Source organism: Paralichthys olivaceus, chromosome 11 (assembly GCF_024713975.1).
Source record: "Paralichthys olivaceus isolate ysfri-2021 chromosome 11, ASM2471397v2, whole genome shotgun sequence".
Classification (NCBI taxonomy): Eukaryota; Metazoa; Chordata; class Actinopteri; order Pleuronectiformes; family Paralichthyidae; genus Paralichthys; species Paralichthys olivaceus.
Genome location: NC_091103.1, coordinates 9,500,721 through 9,525,432, shown reverse-complemented (window position 1 = coordinate 9,525,432; position 24,712 = coordinate 9,500,721). Strand labels below are relative to the sequence as shown.

The window sequence follows — 24,712 nt, the reverse complement described above, 5'->3', positions numbered from 1 at the left end:
TTGAATTACATACAAATGTAAAACTTACTTTAAATGTCAACATGAATGCTCAATACTAACTATACCAAGTGGCAGCACTCAGTGGAAAGTCACTGGATCACCAAAGTCAATATCTTCTGGTGACCATGAACACCTGTTCCATATGTTGTGGTAATCCATCCCATAACTGTTGAAAACAGTCAGTCTTGACCAAAGTGGTGGACGAACAGACCAACACTGCCATACTTAGAGCCTCACAGCTAGTATGGCTTAATGTTTGGCATTTCCTCCTCACCAGTTTAATGTCTGAATTAAAAGAACTGTGTCCAAAAGATTCTTTAAGTTCCTGAAACTGATTAAGACCCATTCCAGTTTGAGCTTGTCCCTCTGTCTTTGTATTTTTATTATTGGTAAACTAGTTTCTTGCACTTTCCATGTTTACAGCTGAGTGAATGTTATAGTAGAGACTGGAGGTGTGCACTATTCTCCCCATATTTAAACAATTACAAAAAAAACTATGTAGACTGAAGCTGCACTGGTTGGCCGAGAAGTACAACCGCAGTGTGGTCATTGAAGTTTCATTATAAATCAGGTCTATGGGCTGTATAGATACTGTGAACACATGAAAGCTGTCAATCCACAGAGAAATGCCAACAGTTTATATTCAGAAACTGCCATCAGGCATGCCCCCAGAAAGGCCCACCGAAACCTAATGTCCAACTTTATTCCGAATTTATTAACATAACACCAAGCAGTTCAATTCATGCAGTCCCTGAACTTGCAAGTTACAAGACAGAAAAATGACGAGGAATCACTCAACAATCACTGGATCCAAGAGAGCCAATTGTTTCAGTTTTGCCAAGCCGCAGTAGTAGGCTACAGTTGGTTACCTGTGGTTGGCCTGGCTGTGCATCACTCAGAAAACAATCAGCCGCAGCTCCACAGAAAACACTGATAGATGAGAACTCACAACATAAATTTGTTTTTTTGTTTCTCGAAACCACAGATATTTTCTTTTTGATGTCACTTAAAATAAAAAAATTATAAATTATATGTTAAGCAGTTTTGTTTGGGGAAAACTTTCCTGTGTTTAGAGGGTGGTTCACTGAGTTGTTTGTAGAGTTTATCCTCGTTAACGTTGCAGGTTTTTCTTCTTTCTTTTCCTTTTGTGAAGGCACTTACTCAACAAAGAGTCTCCCAGTGCAGTGTTTGTCATCACTCTTGTCCCGCTTGCTCTGTTGTCCTGTCTTAAAGTGTGGCTTGGAGAAAAAGCTTCCTGAACTTCAAAGGTGTAATTACAGAGATGGTGAGCTGAGGGTTTGCCTGCAGCTCTGACAGAGGTAACTGCTTTTCTCACCGTGACATGTTTCGAATGGTTACGAGCTGCAGCTGAACACCGGCTGAATGGGCCTGAAATATGTTTTGAAATGTACGATCACATGCTCTCTATTGGAGTGTGCGAACGTAGTTTCGTAAACATGCCGGGAACATGACACTGCAGAGGAGGTGAAGCTGAGGCTCAAGTTACTGCATGCTGCAGTTTGTTCACATTTCAAATGTACATCGCTGCTGCTCCCTGCGCGCTGCTCGTAGGTGTAACTGGCCCATTAAAGCAACCAATTAAATCATGAAAGAACAGAACACCAAGCCCATGGGAGTGGGATCAATAGTTCCTTAGTAACAGTCAGCCTCAGCTCAGCTTTGGGATAGGATGAGGACACTGTCCAATGGTGGTAATTAGTGCCGTAGTTAGCAGGATCCAGGTAAATATAGCTAGCAAGAGCTCGCTACACATATTTTGAGGGAACCAATAAAGCAAGTTATAGCTTCGATTTAGACATACGCTGCTGGAAACGCCAGTGAATAACTAAAGTTTTTAAGGTTACGGTACCAGCTCAAAATTATAATTATCTTTCATGTTATCTGGCCACAATGTAGGTCATCTTACAGTCTACTCCCTGTGTTTTTTTCCACAGCAGCAAAGCTCCTGATAGGCAACAGCTCACATGTTTGATGAACTCAACAGGCAGTAGCTGCAGGCTGGGGAGCAATTTTTAAACATTTCAGCTAAATTCTCGTCCCCAGAGCTGTCATTAGCACGGCCTCAGAGCTGTTAGCCAGCCACATAGGTCCTCATTTGACTGATACCCATCGCCCACCACCCTCTGAGTAAATAAACAACTTATTCTGAGCAGGCTGTGTGCATATAGACTCCTGTGAGAGGTAAGAAGGCAGAAAAGCAAAGAGCTAAGTTCAAGTATACCCAGTTTTGAATAGTAATCCCTCTGTTCTGTTTTGAGAAAATAACTTTTACAGACGAGGGTGTGGAAGTCGAGCCAAAGAAGAGGGTGTGTGACTTGAACGTTCCCACACCACCTTTGAAAAGTTGAGCAGGTACAGAGAATGAGTTCTGCATCTATGCCGGAAAGCACTCTTAAAGTACACTTGGGCAAGTTACCCTGTGTGAATCTGTAGATCTGGGTTTCTGCTCAAAAAGTGCTCTCTTAAGCAGCAGTGTGTGTGAGGATACCTCTGTTGAAAGAGACCCTCTGTTATTTTAAATCCTTGTTCATTCTGTGTCTCTTAACACCTGCTGTTTTACCCAAACTCTGTTGGCCAAGTTGGCTCATGCTGCGGGCCGTGAGATGACTGTAGTGGGTAGAAGCTGTTTTTTTATCCTTGATGACTGTCAATGCAATTATGAATGGAAACTGAAACTCTTAAATACGAGATGATCACAAGGCAACGTCTCTGTCCTAAGGCTCCCTCAACAAAGGACACAAAGCGCAGCTTGTGTTTAGTTTGGCTCTGGGTTCTGAGTCGCCAAGTACAAGTATACGGTTAGTGATGAGGTGCTGCTGTGAAGTATCTAAATGACTTGTGAGAGTCTGTAAATCGGATTACAGCTGTCGTGATCATCTGTTTGCTCAATTTTAAAGGCTCTCGACAACGTGTTTTAAGCCCTAAAGTCCAATGGAAGTGGCAAAGCTAGCAGACTTAGCCAAACAATGGTGTGTCCGAGGGTCTTGGACGCCCCTCCTAGGAAAATATCAGTGGACATTAATGCTTAACACATGGTGTAAATAACCTTGTTTCGAGTCGAATATGAATGTCAGGGCTTGTGATCACCAGTATGGAGGCATGTGATGTTTTTCTGTTTTATTACATCTGAAGTATAAGTCACCAGTTACTTCAATTGTATCGGATTCTTTACCAGATAATGAATGAATTTTCATTTTTCAGTCAACTATCCCTCAAATGTAATTTTTGTATTATGTTCCCATAATCCCATGCTCCTTCAGGATGTATTCAAACTAGATCTTTTGTTATCATTTTGATTTAGAGACCCCCAGTGGCCCAAAGTTACACATTTTACTTCTTTTTTTTTTTTAAATCCTGGTTCCACCCCTTTGTCCGGATCCATGCCGAAATGAATTATGTTCTTTCTTGTCTCATCCTTCTACCAAATTCGTGGAAAAAATCGGTTGTGAAGTCTTTGCGTAATCCTGCTCACAAACAAACACCGAACAGATGGGGGTGAAAACATAACATGTTTGGCAGAGATAATTATCTGCAGCACCTCTGTCATGACGTTGGATCAGAGAAAGTGCAAGAGAAAAATGTTCACAGTAAAATCTGTGGATTAGTCTGAGTCACTGGGACACTGTTGCTCAAAGCTATGATAATACATTTTATTTCATGGTATCTTTCTACACACCCAAGGATAGCTTACAATATATCAGAAGTAAAAACGTGGAGAATTAGAGTACCACCAACTGTTAAAATCGTATTATGAGAAGCAAACTCATATATATATATATATATATCTTACACAAGAAAAATTAAAAAGTTAAAAGGTTAAGAGGAAAAGGCACCTAACAGTACATATGACAGTAGTGAGATTTTTCAATACTCTAGACTTTTATGTGTTCACTGATCAAACGTCGTACTCAGATTCAAACAACAACTAGCTGCTTTCTCTGTTTTAGATTTATATTTTGTACATTATATATATTTTGTAGCAGGCCCATGGATTGTTGATGAGACATTGTTTACCATCTGTGGACACATTTACCACTTTTCCAGTAAATTCAAAAGCAGTGCTTTTATCTTTTAAATCCCTTTGCTGCTCACCTCTTTTACAGTGTGTCAGTGAACCCTGCCCGTCTGTTTTGTCTGCCCCGCCTCCATGTGTATGTAAAAGCAGCGCCTCAGATCAGATACTTCTCCACACTGTTGTTATGACTTTGAGGTTATCTGCGCATTCCACACCGACTCTCCCCGGAGATCTGGTTTGAGAAAAGACTCACTCCTCGCCACTTATTGTTGATCCTCTCTTCATCCACTGCGATGAGCGCTGGGGTGCTGACACCACAGGCAGCTGGTGATGAGACGCCAGCAAAGGGCACCATTGTTTACCTGCCTAACCTCTTTCATGATCACACCTCCCTTTCCCTCTGTAATTCTGTCTTTTTCTCTCTTCCTCCCCTTCCTCTCTCAGCACTCATGTCATGTTAACTTTGCTTGTCTCACCTGTGGCAGGCAGTTGCTCCAGACATCAGATTCCCCTGTGGAAACACAGGCAGGAAATTACATCTATTAGAGAAAGTGCTGGTGACGCTGCAGAAAGTGTATGGAGAGTTCAGATGAGTAGCTCTCACTGCTCACGTACTGTAATAAGTAAACAAGTGTCAGAACGTGTGTGTACCTGTGCGTCTGCTACTTGGTTTTTTTGTGCCACAATGATATATTTCCCCACCGAAGCAAGAAATCTCTGATCATTAAGCTTTTTAGATTAAAGCTGCACTCATCAATATTTAAATCGACGTAAAATATATGTAATGTGACTTAAAGGCTCATTTCAAATTATGCATCCACTAGAGGGCAACACAGAGTCTGGAGTTTTTGACGAGAGCAAGCATGGCGATGGTGGAAGAGGTTGTGATAATCTACGTCTTAGGAAAGAAGCAAATGTCGTTGTTTGTCCCATTGCTCGGGTATGGATGTCTGACTCAGGTTTTTGGGTTCTCTCGTACAGCCCCTCTGGAAGATTTCAGGAGTTGAGTGCCTGTCTGAAAGCCACTTACTTCTCTGTTATTTTCTAGTATGTTATATTCTCTTATCAGGGATCTTTCTGATCAGGGCACTTAGGTGTAACTTGATGTGCTGACCTCAGTATTCTCTGTATTAACATTCACTAATCCTAGTATTTGGATATCCACTTTAAAGCAGTCATCAGATGCCATAGACCGTGGTCACAGCGAACACATCCAGCAGCGCTTTAATTACAGTGATCATTTATGGTTGGAAATCATCGCTTTCATGTGGCTGCACTGTTCCCAGGGATCCAGGGGCTTTGCGGTTGCAGCATTAGGGACCCCTGTGTGTTGGTGTCATCTTGTAGCCGTGGGGCAGGGCGCAACCGGTGGGTAAGAGGAGATGATAATCCCACGGCTGTCTCATCTCAGGAGATCCACTGTAGGCCAGGTCAGTTTGTACCTGCTGAGCCAGTTTCAAGATGGCAGTGACACACACCCCAGTGTCCGCTTGTGTGTGTGTGTGTGTGTGTGTGTGTGTGTGTGTGTGTGTGTGTGTGTGTGTGTGTGTGTGTGCGTGTGCGTGTGCGTGTGCGTACATTGGACTGTCCATAGCTTTATGTGTCCGTACGCTCTGGATTGCTGTCTGAAACTCTTTACGTCTCCATTCATGCATGCCTGTGCAGACTCGTTTGTGTGCAAGTTTTTGTGTGTGTGCTTGAGTGTGTGTGCGCTGGAGGTGACCCATGCAGGAAAGCGGGGAGGGGGAGGGAGGGGCAGAGCGCCTATTTACATTGGCAGCCACACAAGGGGAAATGAAGTGACTTCAAAGCAGGCGTGCAGCTGAATTGTAAAGCGAGCAAGGGACTCCTCCATGCATGAACTGGCCGACAGGCTCTCAAAACACAGACGCGCATTCCCAGCGCTTGCTCATGGCTGCATGGTCACATTTGCTTTACGGCACTAGTCATAGTCTGGTGTGGTGAGTGAGTGTGTGAGCTCACTATCAGGTCTCTAAAGCTCCATAAAATGTGAGATAGACCTTTTATTTTAGTTACAGACAGAAACCTAAGCTGTGGGGAACTTCATAGCCTTGTTTAACTGCACACAGTCGGCTGATTCTTATCACCATCAGAGGCCTGTTAAACCAGAGCATCGCAGCCTACTCTCATTTCTTCTCAAGAGTTAGAATGTGTGAGGATTTGGGTGCTAGAAAAGTGGCTGTACACCATTTTGACCAGATTAAATATAACAATGAAGGGTTTTTTGGTCAAAATTGGGAAAGGTCCTTATACCTTCATCTTAAATATCACTTAGAATGCAACTTAGATATCAGTCCCCTAAACGTGCCTGGTTTTTTTCATCAGGATTCATGAATTATTCCCTTAGAAATCAGGGAAGATTTTGAAGAGATAATATAAAAATAAAAAAACATCCTTAAAATACATTCTACTGGTTTAGATGACTTTGCAAGAAAACTGGAATTAGATCAGAAGTCTCAGGAGCAGCTGCCTGTGTCCACGACCTTAATTTGATTTTAATTGAATCTGCTATAAAAAAAAAGTCACATGCTTCAAAGGATTCAATAAAATGTCTTTATTAGCCTGTTAGAGATTTCTGTTTTATAAAACCACTGCAGTGACTTCAGGTTGGAAATATTTAAGCTTTACTTTTAGAACGAGGTGAAGGAAACAAGGTCATCCCAGTGCCTCACCATAGCTTTTTCCCCTCACTTTCATCTGATACACACACACACACACACACACACACACACATCCTTCAACCTGCCGCTGTGTTTCTGTGTGACAGGGATGCTGCAGAGACGACCCACCATCGACGACTTTGTGGACGCCCTGGTGTCGGAGCTCAACCCGAACTTTGAGACCTTCATCATGGACTCTGAGAGCTGAAAGACGTCGCTGGTCACGTGGAAACGGACTTGAACTTTTGCTGCTGGGCCGAGAGGTGAAAGCTACGGCAGCGTAGCTCACACTCAGCAGCTGCATTTTATAGGTTGCTGCTCTCTCTTAAAGTCACCTTGACTTTTTTTAAAAATATATAAAACAGATGATTCGAGAAGATTTAAAAACTTGCCAACAAACCTTTTATAACTAAGTATTGATTATTGCAGATTCTGGTTAATTCTGTCACATTTACAGGCCTTTTCCCAAAACTGTCCCCATCAATGATATTTCAATGTTTGTTAAAGGAACTTGTGCCAGGTCACGTTTGTACATAACCTTTTTGACATTTTCTCAGCACTGACCTTCGTTAAAATGAACAAATAAATGTATCTAAATGTGCATGGTTTTTCTTTTTATCATTTAATTTCCCTTTATTTTCATTAATTCATTAATATCAGCAGCTAATATCCTCCTCATTAAAGATCCATTCTCAGCTCACATTCTGGCAGAACATTGTTGTTTCCTGATGATATCAGCATGAGGGAGAATAGCTAATCTGCTCTTCCTGTCATGTGCTCATTGTTTGGGCTTTAAATTAATGCTGCTCCGTCTGTTTTGTCTGTCAGAAGTTTCTCAGGAGGGAGACTGTGGTGGATATAACTCAGTTAAATTACCATGGAGAGTTAATATTTAGTATTTTTTAATTAGAGATGTTCCGATACCATTTTTCCTTCTTTCCTTTCCTGGATTTAGCATATCTAAGAATTCTGCTCGATAAGAATTAGTGTTTTTTTCCCTTGATTCCTTGTAGAGCTGTTTGCAGCTCTATTGGCCTCATGCTGGCTCTGTCTCAACCTCTCGCCTGCCCATAAGTTTTGACTGTCCACACAGACAACCAGACCAGCTGCAGCTACATGACGGGGAATCATTTCTTTGCCCCTGAAAAAACAATGTCTTGTCTGGGTGAATTTAATATACTTTAAAGACTTTGTGTCGGATCAGTACATAGATGTGCGTACTCACCGATGCCCAACTCTGCATTTTCGTGAGTTTTGGAGGCATTTCCGATGCCGGTATCGGTATGGAAACATCTCTACTTTTTGTATCACAATGTGTTTAGGCTGCTCAGTCATAACTTGTAAATCAGAGCCTCTTGCAGCTTGGTTTACTAAACAAGTTCTTCACATTTCTACAGATGCTCCACAATGTAGAGTGAGCACGGCAGAGCAGCTGTTTCCACGTGTTTCAAAAACATTCACACAGTAATTATGAGCTGAGCTGGGACTACAGCTGTTCCCTCTGACAATGTCCTTGCTTGCCTGAACTCTGATCTGAGACCCGACATGGTTAATGAAGGTGTGAACACAGCGTCACTCGACAAGCTGGAGGCTGCAGCACAGCACTTTGTCTGATTGAATATGAACTTGGCTGTATTGTGATTTAATTCCTTTAACTCTGATCTAGTTCCAGGTGAATGTGATCAGCAGAGACTCTGTGGCTGCACTTTAGATGAATTAAAAAATATCTGTCAACTCGTATCCTTGTTCCGTGCCGCATTTCCTACAAACAACACTGGCAGTGCATTACTAAATCATTTCATTGAATTAGTTCCATAAGAATTGAGAGTATAAATTCATCAGTATGTAAACTGTTCAAGTGGTTTATTTACAAAAACGACGTTCACATCCATCAACACTATAACTGGAAGAGAAGCAAACATACTGTCAGTCATGTCTATGTTACAAAAATATTGACCTATTTTTACTATTGTACAGTATCTACAACATATTTATCACTCAAACATTCCTCTTCCTAACTCGTCCCGTATCAAGATTGTCTTCAATGTGCAACATAATCACTTTTGACATTTTTCTTCACACCTCAAATTTTTACCTTTTAACGTACAAAAAGCTTCATAACACCTGCTGCTAGATCAGTGGTACAGTTTCCGTCCAACACGTGAAGACGTGAGACGGCAGAGTGCAGGATCTTTGCTCCGTGTTCATAAGTCAATACTCCTCGACGTTTGAACTTCAATTTCACCTTCTGGGCCAGAGAGTTCACATTCTGTGTGTGAGTGTGTGAGTGTGTGACTTTGCTCTCATGCGTTTGAGTTTTCTCCATAGTGCTTTTGTTTACATGTATGAACGGACTTGTTCAGATTCTTTCTTTGACCAGTGGCTCTGAGGTCAGCTGCAGGCAGTTAAAAGTGTGTGTGAGGGGGAGTGACAGGGGGAATGGCAGGGGTGAGTAATCTGAAACGGGATCTGGCCGCGGCTGTTGTTGAGTCCAGGCTGGTTCAAGGATGGAACGCGAGCCAAACAAGTCCATGTCATCCTGGAGAGAGAGGAGGAAGAAGAAGGCAGACACGCTGTGATTAGTAACGTATCTACCCAGAGTCAGCCAGCGGCCGACTTTAAACGCAGTCTCGTCCACATCAAACAACTAGTGCTGCTGTCTCTAGTTTCTTTTACCAGCTGCTCTTCATGGACACACACACAGAGCAATGCCCCAGTCCATGAAAAGGACGTCCTACATTGTTATTGGCTGCCTTTTAGAGGAAATTTATTTTGGGGTTTGAGAGAGGTTCAATCTTCTTTCACAGTCTGTAAAGCCGCTTTCAGACATGCACTGAACTCCGGCTAATCTACCAACATTCTAGGATTCTTTGATGTTGTGAAGGCATCTGAGAGGAGAACTCCAGACCCAAATGTACGGACATCATCCGGAGTTCATGGCTGAAAATGGCTCTTAAGTATCTAATTTATAATTTGTAAGTAGGTGGATTTATTTTTTCTCAGGATCATTAAGTTGTTTAAGTAAAAGTGATTTACAGCTGGGGGACGTCATGTTGGGTCTGCATGTGAGAGCGGTAGTGACTCACCTAACTGAGTAGACGTGAGCTGTTTGGGATGAAATGCTTCTGTCACAGCTTCACTGTAGCTCCGACTGCTCCTCTCAGGTGAACTCTCCCCTGACCTGTACCCTTCTTCTTCTTCTTCTTCTTCCCTGTCACCCTCACAATCCTCCTCCTCCTCCATTCTTTCTGCACATTCTGAGTTGCACTGAGGCAAACACTCTGTGGGCTGCCAGCTCCCCGTCATCCCATCAGCCTCCACGGTGTCAAACTCTGGGTGCCCCCCCTGCTGCACAGGTGTGCTCTCCTCATCCAGGTTCCTGGGGGAGCGTGATTAAGAAAGCGGTGGTTAATATCACTGTGAATCTCTGTTCACAGCCACACCCTGTGTTGCATATTCTTTCTGATGCCTCTGTTTGTATTCAGCACTTCAAAGAGTGTTATAAGCCACTGTAAATTATATCTTTGATATTAACAGAAATTAGAACGTTGCCCCCAAGGCAGCAGAGCAGCTGTTAGCCTGTGTTTTGTCTCCAGGTTTTCTGTAGACGGACCAAACTGTGTCAAGTTCTCTCATGATTGTGTGAAGTATCTTACACGTACATGTTTTACTGGAAACAGTTTAATTCCCTGTGCAGTTTGGACCAGTTGAACTACTGGAAAGTGTTTGCCGTCATGCTGTTGCCTGGTAGTTTTAATAGCGACGATGATGATTTCAAATGGTCACATTTTGTTACTTGTGGGAACAAATTCGCTGCAGTCCTCACCCGTCACTGAGGCTCTTCTGGGACTGGAAGGGACTGTTGTCATGGCTGCGGCCCAGACTGCACCTCTCATCACAGCACATCGACGGGATGAGGTGGACTGGACCTGAACATCACACACGACAGGTTGATATACACATTACCATCATCAGTAGTTACATGACAGTGAACTGCTGAGTTCAGAATATAATATTTATCCTGCGTTATCAGAAACGTTGCACGAATTGTGGCTGTGGCTTCATAAGAAGTTTTTAGCATCAAACTATGTCCTACCACAGGTGTGTCCGGGGCCCAGGTGACACTGGCAGCAGGGTCTATGGGGAAAGTCGTGAAGCCAGCGGGGGTCCAAGCAGGAAAGCTCTGCGCCGCTAAACGGACAGTCCTGGGACCTCAGAGAGGCTGCTGTGGAAACATGGCGGAGGACAGTCAACCACTGAGACCTACAAGAACCCAGTGCAGCATCGAACTCCTACTGGTACCACTTTTTTTTTTTCCTTGGGTCATGGCCCACCTGCCCACCAGATTTCATAGTAACAGGTTGAGTAGTTTCTGCGTGATCCTGCTCACAGACACAGATGAAAACATGAGCTCCTTGGTGCAGGTGGTCCTCTACATTTAGGGTATGAACAGCACTTTGCTGTTAATGTGAGCCAACCTTGGGTTACACCGTCGTGATTAATCCCCTTGACTCACTGGGTTGACTCATTAAGAATCAGTTAATCTATTAGTGACGACTTACAAACTGTAAATTACTAGAAGGTCGTAACCTTCTACTTTTCTACGCTCCTATTGAGAATAATAACAGAAATCACTCTGGAATTCGATTTTTAGTTGTGTGTGTGGAATTGCTTCACAACCCTTGAGCCCATGAGGCCGATTAAAATTCTTCAGTATAATTAGAAAACCACTGTGTTAGCATGTCGTAGTGGCTTGGGTGAAGGGCGGGGTGCATGTTTGCAATGAGAGGCAACTACTGACAAAATATTTGACTCGTGTTCTTTTCATGCCGCAAAAAAAAAAAAAAAAAGCACAGACCTGGTAACGCCTTGGTAACTTGTACTGCGCTCTTTGTTTCAGGTGAGCTTACCAGACAAAAATGATGTCATTAATTCTTTGCCTTGGGATATTTCACATACTCAAACACTTTGAGAATACAGCTCATTATACAAGTTGCCACAAATATGCAACATCTGGTTTTAATAAGGCTTAACACCGAAGATCTCGACTGACAGATGAATTGGTGCTCTGTCTGTGTAGTCGACAAAAGAGCAAAGAAATCGACCTCAACCACCTTTATTGGAAGTCCCTTCAATATTCAGCTGCTTCACTCACTGTGTTAAAAGCACAATTATAAGAGCAGCAAAGACTTGTCCACACAACTGGCTGCTCAGCGCAGGTGACATGTTTGAGATACATTATCTCCATCTTCATTGTTTGGTTTTTCTAATGAGGTTGTATCAGTCAAGCACCTTTTGGAACACAGTCTGAGTTCTTTCTTTATTTTGGAAGTTTTGATCAGAGAACATTTTGTACTGGGAATTCACTGGCACCCGGGAAGAGGGGTTCAAAGTTCAGTGCTCGCTGCACATGCAAACCTGGCTCGTCCATAGAAAGCAAATGCAGTGGTACGTGAAAAGTCTGCAAAGCTTTCTTTGAGCCTTGTGTTTGGTTTGTAGACTCAAATCAAAAGGCTTTTCGTGCACAAAAACATCTTGTTCAGATTTCAAATCTTGTTTCGGACAGTGCTTCCAGGTGCTGGGACTCACCACTGGGCTTCTTCTCCAGCAGCTGTCTCTTGCAGTAGATGACACACAGGACCAGCAGGGCGAGCAGCACGGTGGCCAGAGCACTGCAGATCACTGCGGCCAGGGCCATGTCCCGCGGGCTGGTCACCACCGAGGGCAGCGGCACCAGGTTTACTCGTCCAGTGCCTGTGGAGGGAGATGAGTGTGAAGTACTGATGAGAAATGTGAAATAACTATTTGATTAACGACATAATCACAGACGTTCACATATTATATTGATGTGGTGATGGATACTAAAATAAGACTAAACCTATTTGAGGGTTTCAGACACAACAGCTAATCTTTCATTAGGCGCAGTGATGAAAGGAAACTTGGGAATACCACACGATGATGCACAGTTACTTTAGGCTTACATTTTATCCAACACTCCTCAGCCAATCAGAAGCCGCTTGGTAACGTGAGACAAATTATTCCTTTTCGCCTCGGGCCAGTCATCTCCTCACTGAAGCTTAATGAAATAAGCAGACGAGTTCAAAGAGAAAACGCCTGTGGTGGATTCTCCCTTTATCTCCCTCGATCGTTCTCCACAGAAGATGATTTACAGACAGTTCGACCCCACCTCCACCCCCGGGCTCCCTCACGTGCTCAACAAGCTTTGAAATCAAGGACCAGGAGTCTGGTCAGGTTTTAGAAATAGGCCAAATGTGATGTAGACCTCCATTGGTTCATTGGTTTAGTGCTGCTCAATGCTCACTATCACAATGTGAGACAGATGAACTGACGCAGTTGTTTCAAATATTTGGCTTCTTCTCCAAGTAATTATCCTTTCAAACGCTCATTGGAGATAAAAGCACAATCTGTTCTAATGATGTGAATTAAGAGAAGCCAGATTAAAAACATGACTGGATCTCTCGGTCACGTCAGTTTTTGGTCTCCACCAACATTTCTGTTTGCTTTTCAGCTTTTCTGTATAATTCGATTTTAGATTTTGGCTGTTTTGAGAGGTGGAATATAAATAAGACGACTATAAAGTTATTATGTTCACCAGAGAGTCACCACCATTGTCTGTGTTGAGCAGGGACTGGGCAGTCGCTTTACCAGAGCAACAGTTGCCTGTTTCTGCAACATGGTTGATCAAAGCCTCTGGACTTACGAACAACCCCATGATGCATCATTCATTGATCTGTCGTTCATATGAAAGGTCATTTTTGGAAACATAGAAACAAAAAAGGCTGCTCTTTTTCTTCTCAAACATAATTTTCCTGATCGAAGCATTTGTGCTGAAGGTAAATACAGAGAGCCGTGAAAGAAAAGGCTGCAATGTGTGTGACTTTACAAAATGCAGGGAAACAAACGGTGAGAGGAAGTTTTATAATATGTTGAATATAAAGAATGACTATTATGTTTGAGCTAATCTTTTTTCAGTGAGTCCTGCTGTTTGCTTTTCAGTACATTAATCATGGGGACTGGTTTCAACCTTTTCACATCCAAGAGCTCTTTGTTATGCAATGTAAACAGTGCTTTATCTTCGGCCAGTTGTTTTATTCAACCATGATAGGGGATAAGGGTATTTTAACATTCCTTCTCAGGGGAAAAAAGAGGAAAAACTCATAGCGGCTCTTAAGGAAAGCACAACAGAGTAAACACTTTCAAAAACACGACTGTCAGTTATAATAAGTCATTGTAGCTGTGCTGTAGTGGCTGTATTGGTGATCCACAGCTGTAATATCTAACCATCGTGTTTATATTTGGTCTTCATTGTCAGGGTCAAACTGAACTCATCCGAGGTGAGCATCATCTGTCCCACAACACAAAGGCGGTCTGTTGTCAGAGCCAGCAGCTGCAGCAAACACAGATAAACACTGGCCCATTGAAGAGAGCTCACCTGCTGATATTATCTTCACACACGGCAGACCAATAAACCACAGCCTTTCACAGACTCCCCGTCTGTTGACTTTATGGAGCTCCACATACTCCAAATAAAAGAAGCACTTCTTTACACCTCCGAAGGATCTTTGACTTTGTTCTCTGCAAACTCTTTCAAGATGTTCTTTCTCTGTGTTATCCTGAGCTCTGAATGATAGAAGTGACTCTTCATTGTATTCGAACAAAGAATTGCAAAAACAATGCTCTCTATTTCATGCAAAGACTTTTCCAATGGTTCAAATCCGAATTCAGAAATTTATACCAAGAACCTTGGATTATTGTCACATGAGATACAATAGGTTTTTGTTTGTTTGAAAAGTGCATCCATCTATTTACCATAGCATAGGATAAGAAAAAGTTTCTATGTTATTAATGAATGGTGTCAAATTAGAAATTTGTTTGGAAGTAGTGCTTCTTAATACTGTGATTGTGCTTGATGATACAATCTATTATTATTCAGACACTATACTTCAGACCATGATCAGACCATTTCACATCTTTGTAGTCAAAAACAAAATCAACTGCTGTCCACTTTGCTCTGGTTTAAGATAAATGTAAATATTGCTGCTTTTGGTGCCAATTTGATTTGAGGCCATTTCACAGAGAACGTAAAATGTTTAGTTTAGGGAAACTTATCATCTGTTATCATCTTTCACCATGAATCAGTTTCTTCTTCAAGCGTTCAGGTGGAAGAATTTTGTGTGTCAACACCAAAATATTTGTATTGCTTTGAGGGTTTGATAATTGCATAATAACTTGATTAAGACAGCAGTGAGGACAAACTGTTCTGCAGACGCATCATATCAACAACTCAAGAGACTCTGGTTAATGTGCTTTTACTGAAAGACTCTGGTTTGAAATGCTGGCAGGCAACTGTGCTGAGGACTATTTCCTGTAACTGTTTATGTATGTTTTGTGCCATCTGTGGTGAGAGCTGACTGTATGCCTCTTTGACGTCTACGAGCAGGGGCGAATACTGGGGTTTCTTTAAATGAAGGGATGGAGTGTGGAGGTCGTAAGGAGGAAAATAGGTTTCCTTTTGCCAGTCCTCATCAGGCCCTCTGATTTATCTAAGTGTGATGCTTTTTTACTATTTCTCTTGAGAACGCTGGGATATCCTGCCTATCAGCATTGTTTCCTTTCACACTGAGCCAGAAGATAACACAGTCATCTAACTGGTGTGTAAATCTTGTTGGAAACAGTAGTAATGGGAATACGGGGGTAAGCTACAAAGATCGGGTCGTGTTCTTCCTACATGTGAGCATGAATGTATCTCTACATGTCTGTATGTGTTAGTTTGGACTAGTCATCCCTCTGAGATCTACCATGACAGTGAAAACCCCCAGCAGATGAAACACATTATAGAGGCTAAAGGAATCCATAAAACACAATCTAGTTTTTACTTCACTTCAAAAAGCCACTAGGGGAAAAGGGAGGAGGAGAAAGGAGGGGCGGTTGAAGATTTACAGTCCACCCCAGACTACAACCGCCTCCCCTGCACAGCTGCACCATTGCCCCGGGCCAGTGTGGCCTATTAGAAAGATCTGCCCTTTAAGTTTTCTCCACCCTCCTCAAGATAACACTGGAGGGAGGGAGCAAGACCTTCAAACAGTTGGAAATGCTCCACTGAGAGTCGTGTACGGGCTAACTACCAACTATGTTCTCAGACACAATGGCCATTTTGTTTCGTGGGTCTCCTCCGGTATCAAAACGGGGAAGCTGAGCAGATGGAAAAATGAGCAGAAGGAGGGAGGCCAGTTGTCCCAGGCCTAGCGCTCATTACAAAAACAGGGATACTGCTTGCAACTATATAATATATGGGGAAAATAAATCTACGATAAACAGAAGATGGTCCAATGAAATCATGATCCGCTTGTGAGCGAGCACTGAAAAACTTTTTTTTTTTTTTTTGAGTTGTCAGATGTCCCAGAGCTGTCTCCCTTTATTTAACTCAGGGTAACTCTGGCTGCGTCTGCTCTGATGCTTAAGCTGCCAAATAAGCCTCTGCAGAAACAGCTGCAGCCTCCTCTGCCATCAGGAAGTCACACTCAATTACCGAAGGTATAAGTTCTGTCGCCTGTTGGTTTTACGTGGAAACCTGAAATCATAAGGTTGTGCTTAACTACTTACAATGGCTGGAGGAGAGAAGTTAATTGGATGTGTAGCCTCCTGGAATGTGAGCACTGCTTTGTGAACATACTGTAACACACCTCCTGCCTCCTTTTAGCATAATGGATCTGTACAGAAGGCAATAAATAACAGTGTTTGAGCCAGCACGCTCCCCGGCGTGTTTACTCTGGTGCTGAAACAAAAACACGTCGAACGGTGCAGCGGTGCTGGGATACGTTTTGTCTGAAAATATCAATGGGGGTTTTGTCTGAGGAAGTTTACTCATTTAATCCAAATTGAGTGCTGAAAGTGACTGACATAGTTGGAGCTAATGTAATCCAGTGTTGGCAAATCCACCATTATGTTTGTGGTATCCTTTTCAGCTTTTGAACTGCTCGGCTTATAAATCCAAGCGTTTATTTGCACTTATAGCATAGCTGCTTGGCTCAGTGGATGAACTGCGGCTCGCTCCACCCTGTAAAGGCTGTGGTTCTGGTTACTGCGAGGGCCTTGTGCTGGCATGTTGTGTGTGTGCAGGCTTTGTTGTGGCACTGCTGCTTGAGTTTAGGTTCTAGTAGCGTTTGGCTAGGAGTTCAATAGTGTGCTGTAGTGGGTCATATTTACTTTTCGACAGTGTCCCTGTTGTTGCTTCATAAAACATCACGTATTGTGGGCTGGGATGAATAGCCCGTATTCATGAGGACTTTCAACAAAACGTGCAGCCAGTGATGTCGGGCCAACTGTTAGAAGAAGTCAAAGAAAGGAAAGTTGCTTACAGTGAGGCTCATAAGGAGGTGGAGGGTCCCCACAGGGTATACACTCCATGTCCTGGAAACCACTTAATTTGGTCTTCCTGTAATATCTGTTGAAGAAACAAAATGACATGTTTTAACCTTCAAAGCTGTCGGGAACATAGGAGCATCAGATGTGCACAACTTCTGATGCTGGTGTGTGTTGTGACATGTTTGTCTTCTTCATCGAACTCTTCTTTCAAGATGAATACATTTCATAAATAACACAGGTGTGTGGTGGGGGTGCGTCTCTCCTCTCACCCTGGCAGACAGTCACCACACACTGCGTTGCTGGTGGTGGAGCAGTTGCCCTTCTGGAAGCGGTTGATGAGTCCACAGTCCAGGCAGGGCTTGCACTTCTGCAGGCTCCGGTCCTCTTTGAAGCGGCTGCTCCGGCAGGGCACACACCGGGCATCCTCTCCATAACCAAAGCCACATTCCTGGGGGGATTAACAGGAGAAATACACCGGGTAAGAGGTGGGGTTGGTGGTTTGGGATGATGTGCAGCTGGTGAAAAGAAGGCTTGGATGTGGACTACCGGGGGTCTGGAATTAAAGAATGATATTGGCTCACAGGATCAGAGCAGAACAATGGCCTGCCTCTTTGGAGAGTCCATCTTACACTGGCAATAATCTCCCTGACTCTCTCAGTATGAATGAGCGCCCTTCCGCTGCAAGACCCAGAAAGGCCCGGCATTTGAATAAGAAAGGCCCTGGAGGACACCCACTGTTGTATTATTGCAAGTTTATTGCTGTGTTTTTGTGCGACTCTCTCTCCGAGCAGACTCAGTGAGTCCCATTGATTGAGAGGCCAGCAAGCAAAGGAAACGCTTAGGGAAGGGGCAAGGATTATAGAAAGGTATATGGAGAAAATACGATGAATACTCTTTTGTGTTCAAGACTTGAAAGTGCACTTTAAAAGCACAGCTTCTGACTAGTGTGTGAGTGATCTAATGTGAAACCACCTTTTAAGAAATTGTCCACCTGAACCAAGCAAAATGTAATTTTTAAGATGTTTTTTAAGGAGGACATGAAAAGTAAAACATTTTGGTGACTGAATCTCTTATTAACAAGTTGTTTAATGTGGTTAATTCTAAGTATCACTCCAGCTGCTCATGGCCATTTCCCAGATAGTTTTGTCTCATGTTGTCTCTTTTCTGATCTTTATCACCTTCACATCCCCTAAAATTACGTGACCCCAACCACAAAGTGACATTTATATGACATCTGATATTACTGTACACCACAGTGAAAAGACCCTGCAGGCATGACATCATACATTGATCATTCACTATCAGCTCCGCAGCAGCTGCCCTCCTGTTATCCAGTGTTACCACACTGCAATCCAAAGCCGGGACGATAGACAAGGAAGGGGGTCGGGGGTTGCTCATATATCATTAATGTGAAGGTCAGCTTCAAACAGGGCTTCTCTCTTCTCATTCTCTCCTCACCCGTGTCCCATTTCACTGCCCGGGCATGCAGTCCCAGTGGAATGTGGGCACAAGAGTCTGGTATGGGGGTTGGGTTTGGGGAAGCAGGCTGGCTGGCAAGAAATTAAAAGGGAGGTTAGCGGCAAAGATGTGATCGTGTGATGGCACCGTACAGTCAGGCTGGAAGATGAGGAATTCAGTGCTTCCAGCCAAACACATGTGAGCCTGACACTGAACTCTTGGGCCAGGCCCGGGCCCGAGGTGGACCATCTAGGGCTGGACTTTTGCAGCTGTTGTTATGAAGTCTCCATATTAGGCCTTGCTCTTCAGCAGGGCAGGGCAGTGTACAGTGGAGGGAGGGGGGGTGATGAGTGATTAAGAGGGGAAAGGCAGAATAAAGAGGAATCAGCCGCTCCATCTGTTGCAAACCATGATCTTGCCTTTCTCAAGAAATAAATCTCAGACTGGGACAGGAAAGGCAGGAACCCTAAAACTACACTGGTCCTCCAGAAAGGGCCACGGCAAGCTACCTCACATGCATTCTGTGGCCCACTTCAGTATGAAGGAGGAAGAGGCCCAGGGATGGTTTGTCCCCACTCAGCCCAGGACTGGCACAAGCTTTGTCCGTGGGGCATCACATGGCAGGATGGGGGCTGATGCCGCGTAAACATGAGCAGGTCAGAGCACTGAAACAAAAGGAAAGTGGAGCCAACTTCTGCCCCTCTGATCCAGTCCACACAGAGCATCAAGGAGTGCGCCCTTTCTTCTTTTATCTCCGCTAACAAAGCTCCACACAGCTCACTGACACTAGTTAAGCAGGGAAAAGAAAGACTATACTCTGTGGTAATCTGAGGTTATTATTATATGAAAAGGTGAGTACATGTATTATTATACACAAGGAAAAAGTCTCAATTGTAAATTTCCAGCATCAATGATAAAATACATAGTTAATCTGTTAATCCGCCCTGAAAAGATAATTTTTTCAGGGTGTGTACATGGTACAATAGTGGCAAGAAATACTACAAAACTAACACAAACTAACTGAGCCAAGTTAATTCTCTATAATGCATCTGCTGGCAGCTGAGAGACAATATCTTTATGTATCTCTGAAGGTATAGTTTATAAACGATTCAAATGTATGAAATGAAGCAATGCATTTGGGAGACAACTACCAGGGATGTATGCAAATAATAAAGCTGTCATGAAAAGTCATTCATCAAATAAATATTGTTTAAAAATGTCAATGAAAATGAAATGAAATGAAATGTTACATTTAACTTTTAGGTATTTTCACCTCAGATCCATTCAAAAAAAGCGAATGCATAAAATTCCCTGTCCTATCTCCTGATCTAGTTCGGGTGAGACTGCCAACCAAAACAGCCGTGTGGAGCGGAGAGAGGGGCCAAGCTGGCTGGGACCCGAAGTCTGTTCAGACGCAGAGATATTTCTGAGATTACTGGGAATCACAAGGAGGACAGACAATCATCTGATCTGGTAATGAAACAGTGGAAGTTGGTTACAGCAGTTTAACAGGGACAAAACACGCTCGCACTCCTTTTGTTTAGCTCATGCAAAATCACAGTGGTCAAACTGAAACTGACGTCTGACCACTGTGATTTTGATCCTGTGCTGCTAATGCACTCCTCATAACTGTAACTTCTCCTTTTGGCTGCAGCACCATCCATCGCTCCGTCCTTTGCCCTGGGAGTGTGGCTGAAGGAAATGTTACACTCTTGCTACATACTACAAGATGTTGACACATCAAAGTTGTGTTCTTGCCTTTTTTTGCCGCTGGCAGTTTTCCAGCCTGCTCTGCAAATTACTCCTCCTTCATGCTTGACACAACCCGAGGCTGAGAAACTTGCCATGAATGAAATCCAGAGTGAAATATGTTTGAGTTAGAATGAATAACTGGTTTTAATGGTCCCTCTGTGTGGGTGGTTCTTTTAGCTACAGTTAGTTTGGAGGGGCTAATTGATGTTTGTCCGTCCGCCTCAGAGAGGCTTCCAGAGGCAAACTGGGCCAAATTCCTCTGGGATCTCTATGGCAGCTGCACAGAGGGACTCCAAAAGTCTGCTTCCCTTCCAACCCTCAGCCCTGCCTTCCTGAATATAGATAGATTGTCTTGGTTACACAGAGCTCAGATCAGAAGTTGTTTCTCTGGGAATCTTTCTCTGAGTGCAGGCCCAGGTCTCCACTGTGAGCCGGTATCCCGCTACCTTCAGAGAAAGAATGAGGCAGCCAATTATTAACCAGGACCCCAGGGTGGCGAGCAGCATTCATGCCTGTTGAGCTGGCAGAGAAACACGAGGACTACTGAAGCGTATTACCAACCACAGAGTGCATGTCTGTGTGCACAGAGATTAAAGCAACTGGGCTTAAATGCATGTGTGCAACAGATGTCAAGGGTGATATAGACTTTTTTCACCAGCATGTAGTGCGGTTTAAACCCACATCAAATCAATCTACTTCTCTTTATCTGCAGGATATTGTTTAAGGCTGCCATTGCTTTTCTGACACAAAGACATCCCTTATAGTAATTTCATTGGGGCACAATCTAGCTTGTTTTAAGGCCCATTAAGCATTTTTAATATATTAGTATAGAATAGATGTATTCACATCCAGTTTATTAGGTACACATATAGTCTTGTCTTGTGATAAATCCTCTATTCATAAACATAGCAATGTTCAGTTTCAGACATGTTTTGATTTACTAACATGGGTGCTTCACTGTGGAACTGAACTGCACTATACAGATGTTTCTAATATTTAGAAGGGAGGAGATGTTTCTAATATTTAGTCGACCATCAGCAATTTAAATGGGGTGTTTTGTGTTTGTCAACCTGGATAAAAGTATTCACTCATCATTAAATATGTGCCTACACTTGCCAAAGTAAGAACATAGCAGCAGTCAGAGAGGAAAGCCTTTAACTGACACTATAGAGGCCTGTTTGTACAAAGCACACAAAAACCTGTGGCCAAGGTGGAGGAAAGGATGGTGTTCCCCGCCAAGGGAGCAGCAAGCTTAGGCACGGCTGTAGCTACAAACAGCGAAGACAATAAGTTGGACAGGGTGCAACTGGGAAAAACAATGGGAGCCATTCAGCTGCAGAAGGTCAAAAGTATGGGTGTGACTGATTAAAGACGGGTCGGTGTTCTACAAACGCTAATGACAGCCTGGCTGCTCCGTGCATGAAAGAGAGGAAGTGATAAATAATGTTGGCTCACTGGATAAGATACACTTTTATAAACACTGCTGTCCATTACTTTCATGAACTCAGAATTATTTTTTTTACCACAAGAGTAAACCATCTGTTTTTAACCTAAGGAAGTTGATTAAAAACGGGCCTGTAATTGATCCCTTGTGTTACCACACTTTCCTTTAAAATAAATAAACTAGTGACAATAATTTTCCTTTGAGTGGCTCTGTTGAAAATGCTCTTGGTTGAGCACAGCACTCCAAACAAAACTGCTTAGAACAAAAGTTTCAGTTCATAACAATGAGGTTATTAAAAAAGACTAGACAATAATTCCAAAAAGATTTTTGTTCAAACCTTTGAAAGCTCCTGTCCTGCATCACACTGCTTGCATGGTTTACAGTTTCCAAACCGGTCCTTGAACTCCTGTTCTCTGCACTCTCTGGTCTCCTCCTCGGCCCTCACAGGAATCTGAGCGGGACACAGTCGTTAGGTGGAAGTTAGAGATTCCTGCATTTCATCAACACTTTTTATCCACATCACATAAAAGTCCAGAACTATATATGCATCATAGAGTAAGCTATCTTTAAATAAGTTTGAGGGGAAACACATCTGATATGGGATGAGTTAAGATGAAACTTTTATGAGCACTTTGGGCATCGTCATCAAAACTAAAGACAAGAATACCGATAGTAATCAAGAAAGTGGATGAAGGTAAAATGATCCATAGTGTTGTCAGGGTCTCTGCATTACATGTGCATGCAGCGCAGTTCAAGAGGAAATGTTTAGTTTGTGCAAAAACTAAACTAGTAAACTAATCGTGACATTCTAAGTTTTGACAAAGTTGTCTGACTCATTTAATAGTAGCTAAGAGAATGTGACCACACAATTGTGAATGACTATATTTTTGTTGCAGTTTGATTTAAAAAATTGGAACAGAGAATTTACAAGATGTGTTTAAAAGCTCTTAAAATGCATGTAAGGGGGATTTGAGTTATTCATATGCCCAAATACATAGAATTGAATGGAACAGATTAAAATATACACTGCTATGAGTGTTAAACAAGAAGGTCTGCAGATTTAATCATGGTCTTCCCCCGTGCATTATAGAAGCACTGTATGAAAGTGTATGAAACCATGTGTGTGTGAATGGGTGAACGGCAAAACTGTCCTGTACAGAGCTTCAAGTGATGATGGATCTTAGATCGTGATGGTGGAACATGGATCGTGGTGAGTATGGAGCAGCTGATTGTTGATTACGATTACAACTATTGCTTAGATATACAATATGCCTACTCACATATACTCCTACTACTGTCAATAACTCTTTCATTACAACAGTCATTGCTGCTCTGTTCATCTCAGTCAGACTTTTTCTTTTGTACCATTACTTTAAACATTGATAAATAAATATTATTATTTTTGTGACGTGCTCTGATTCCCATCTGACTGTCTTGATAGAGGGATCCCTCACATGTGACTCTCTGAGGTTTCTATGTTTTTCCACTGTTAATAGTTTGCAGTTCTTCCTCACTCTTGCTGAGGGTTCAGAACAGAGGCTGTCACACCTTGTGAAGCCCTATGAGACAAATCGTGATTCTGAATATATATGGATAAAATGTGAAATTTGATTGATTGATATATAAATACAGACCTAAAACAAGAAATACTAATGTTCAAAATGAACCTAACACTTACCAGAGTTGAGTATATGACCTGCACAGTTAGTAAAAGTGAGAGGGTGTGTTGAAGCATCCACACCATGTTGATGGGCCACTTGTGGCTGGAAATAAAGACACAACAATAAAAATCTTAATTTAAAAACTTAATAATAAAACAACAATTACTTTGTTCACAATATAATATACACTCAATAACTTATAAAAAGAAAAGAAAAGCACATGTCCTGAGGTCACTGAAAAAAAACATTTAAAATTCTAGATTATTAACACCACCACATGTAAAGCAACCTCACCTTTAACTGTATGAAAGCAGGTCTATGTTGTGAAGCATTGATTAAGTAATTATTGATTATTGATTATTAACACCAAGTAAAGTGACCTCACCTGTAACTGAACTAAAGCAGCGGTAGGTTGTGAAGCACAGATTTTAAATAACCAGGCGCTGATTGAATTGATGCTCTTTGATTAAAGCCCCTCAGAATGAGTCTCTCACAGCCTCCACACACTTTGGTTGTTTTCATGCGACATCAGAATATCTCAGAAACGCGTCATGTCGAGACTCTGCAGCGAACATCCTTCACTGAAAGTAAACTCTTCTCTAAACTCCGCGCAGAGAAACGATCAGTGGCTGTAACTCGTTCCTGAAACAACAGCATGGTCACTGTTTGATCATAACAGGGAATAATGTTCATCATGGGCGGGAGGTTCTGTTGCTCTCGTGTCTCACTGTATCCGAGAGAAAGCGAAATGTTCTCTGTCGTTAAAGTGCAGAACTGCTCATGTCTCAAAGTAATGAAGAGTTCCTTCTTACCTGGTGAACAACAAGACCCGCTTAATCAAAGTACTGGTTCCAGAGTCAGACCGGCGAGCGAGAGGTGAGGTGGTGTGTTACCCACCGGTCTGCAGCTCACCGTGTGTGTGTGTGTGTGTGTGTGTGAGGGAGAGAGAGCGAGAGAGAGAGAGGGTGGGGGGGAGAGAGCTGCTGCTACTTCCCCAGCACTCATACACAACACACACAAACTCACAGAGAGAGAGAGAGAGAGAGAGAGAGAGAGCAGCAGACCGAGCACTAACTCAACCCCAACATCAAAGACAGAGAGAGAGAGAGAGGAGGAGGGGGGCTGGGGTTGGGTTTATGGATCATAAGAGCTTTCATCTGATCTGTGATCAGCCTGCATACATCAGAGACACACACACTCTTTTCTTCTCTCTCCCCACCCTCTCTCTCTCCCTCTCCCCACCCTCTCTCTCTCTCTCTCTCTCTCTCTCTCTGTGGCCCAGGGTCCTCCACTG

General features: G+C 42.8%; 2 protein-coding genes across 4 annotated transcripts in view; one reads left to right on the top strand and one right to left on the bottom strand.

Annotated features, from left to right (window-relative positions):
- Positions 1 to 7,318, top strand: part of LOC109634593 (mitochondrial intermediate peptidase) — a 28,219-nt gene extending 20,901 nt beyond the window's left edge. The window contains exon 19 of the mRNA XM_020095205.2: positions 6,825 to 7,318. Coding sequence (XP_019950764.2) covers positions 6,825 to 6,925 — 101 coding nt within the window. The 3' untranslated portion in view covers positions 6,926 to 7,318. The remainder of the gene's footprint in view (positions 1 to 6,824) is intronic.
- A 1,245-nt stretch (positions 7,319 to 8,563) lies between these two features.
- On the bottom strand, positions 8,564 to 24,407 carry tnfrsf19 (tumor necrosis factor receptor superfamily, member 19). 3 transcript variants are annotated; one of them, XM_020094867.2, is made up of 10 exons: positions 24,231 to 24,407; positions 23,436 to 23,520; positions 22,095 to 22,208; positions 17,373 to 17,551; positions 17,097 to 17,182; positions 12,307 to 12,471; positions 10,814 to 10,939; positions 10,544 to 10,646; positions 9,804 to 10,096; positions 8,564 to 9,256 (listed from the first exon to the last, which is right to left on the bottom strand). In XM_020094867.2, the coding sequence occupies exons 2-10, from the start codon at positions 23,499 to 23,501 to the stop codon at positions 9,252 to 9,254; spliced, it is 1,137 nt and encodes a 378-aa protein (XP_019950426.2). In that variant the 5' UTR covers positions 23,502 to 23,520; positions 24,231 to 24,407; the 3' UTR covers positions 8,564 to 9,251. The 3 variants fall into 3 exon arrangements, with proteins under 3 accessions (XP_019950426.2, XP_019950424.2, XP_069390195.1); XM_020094865.2 differs by having other exon boundaries at positions 10,814 to 10,942; positions 24,231 to 24,401; XM_069534094.1 differs by lacking the exon at positions 24,231 to 24,407 and adding an exon at positions 23,804 to 24,187 and having other exon boundaries at positions 10,814 to 10,942.
- Between the last annotated feature and the right edge of the window lie 305 nt (positions 24,408 to 24,712).

Bases quoted from the DNA above. Each gene is read 5' to 3' on its own strand.
- tnfrsf19 (XM_020094865.2), bottom strand. From the start codon at position 23,501: ATGGTGTGGATGCTTCAACACACCCTCTCACTTTTACTAACTGTGCAG. The intron at 12,472-17,096 runs GTAAGCAACTTT...CTCCCTCCACAG, and splicing joins ACCTCCTTATGAGCCTCACT to GCACTGGACGAGTAAACCTG. The intron at 10,943-12,306 runs GTGAGTCCCAGC...ATGTTTCCACAG, and splicing joins GCTGGAGAAGAAGCCCAGTG to CAGCCTCTCTGAGGTCCCAG.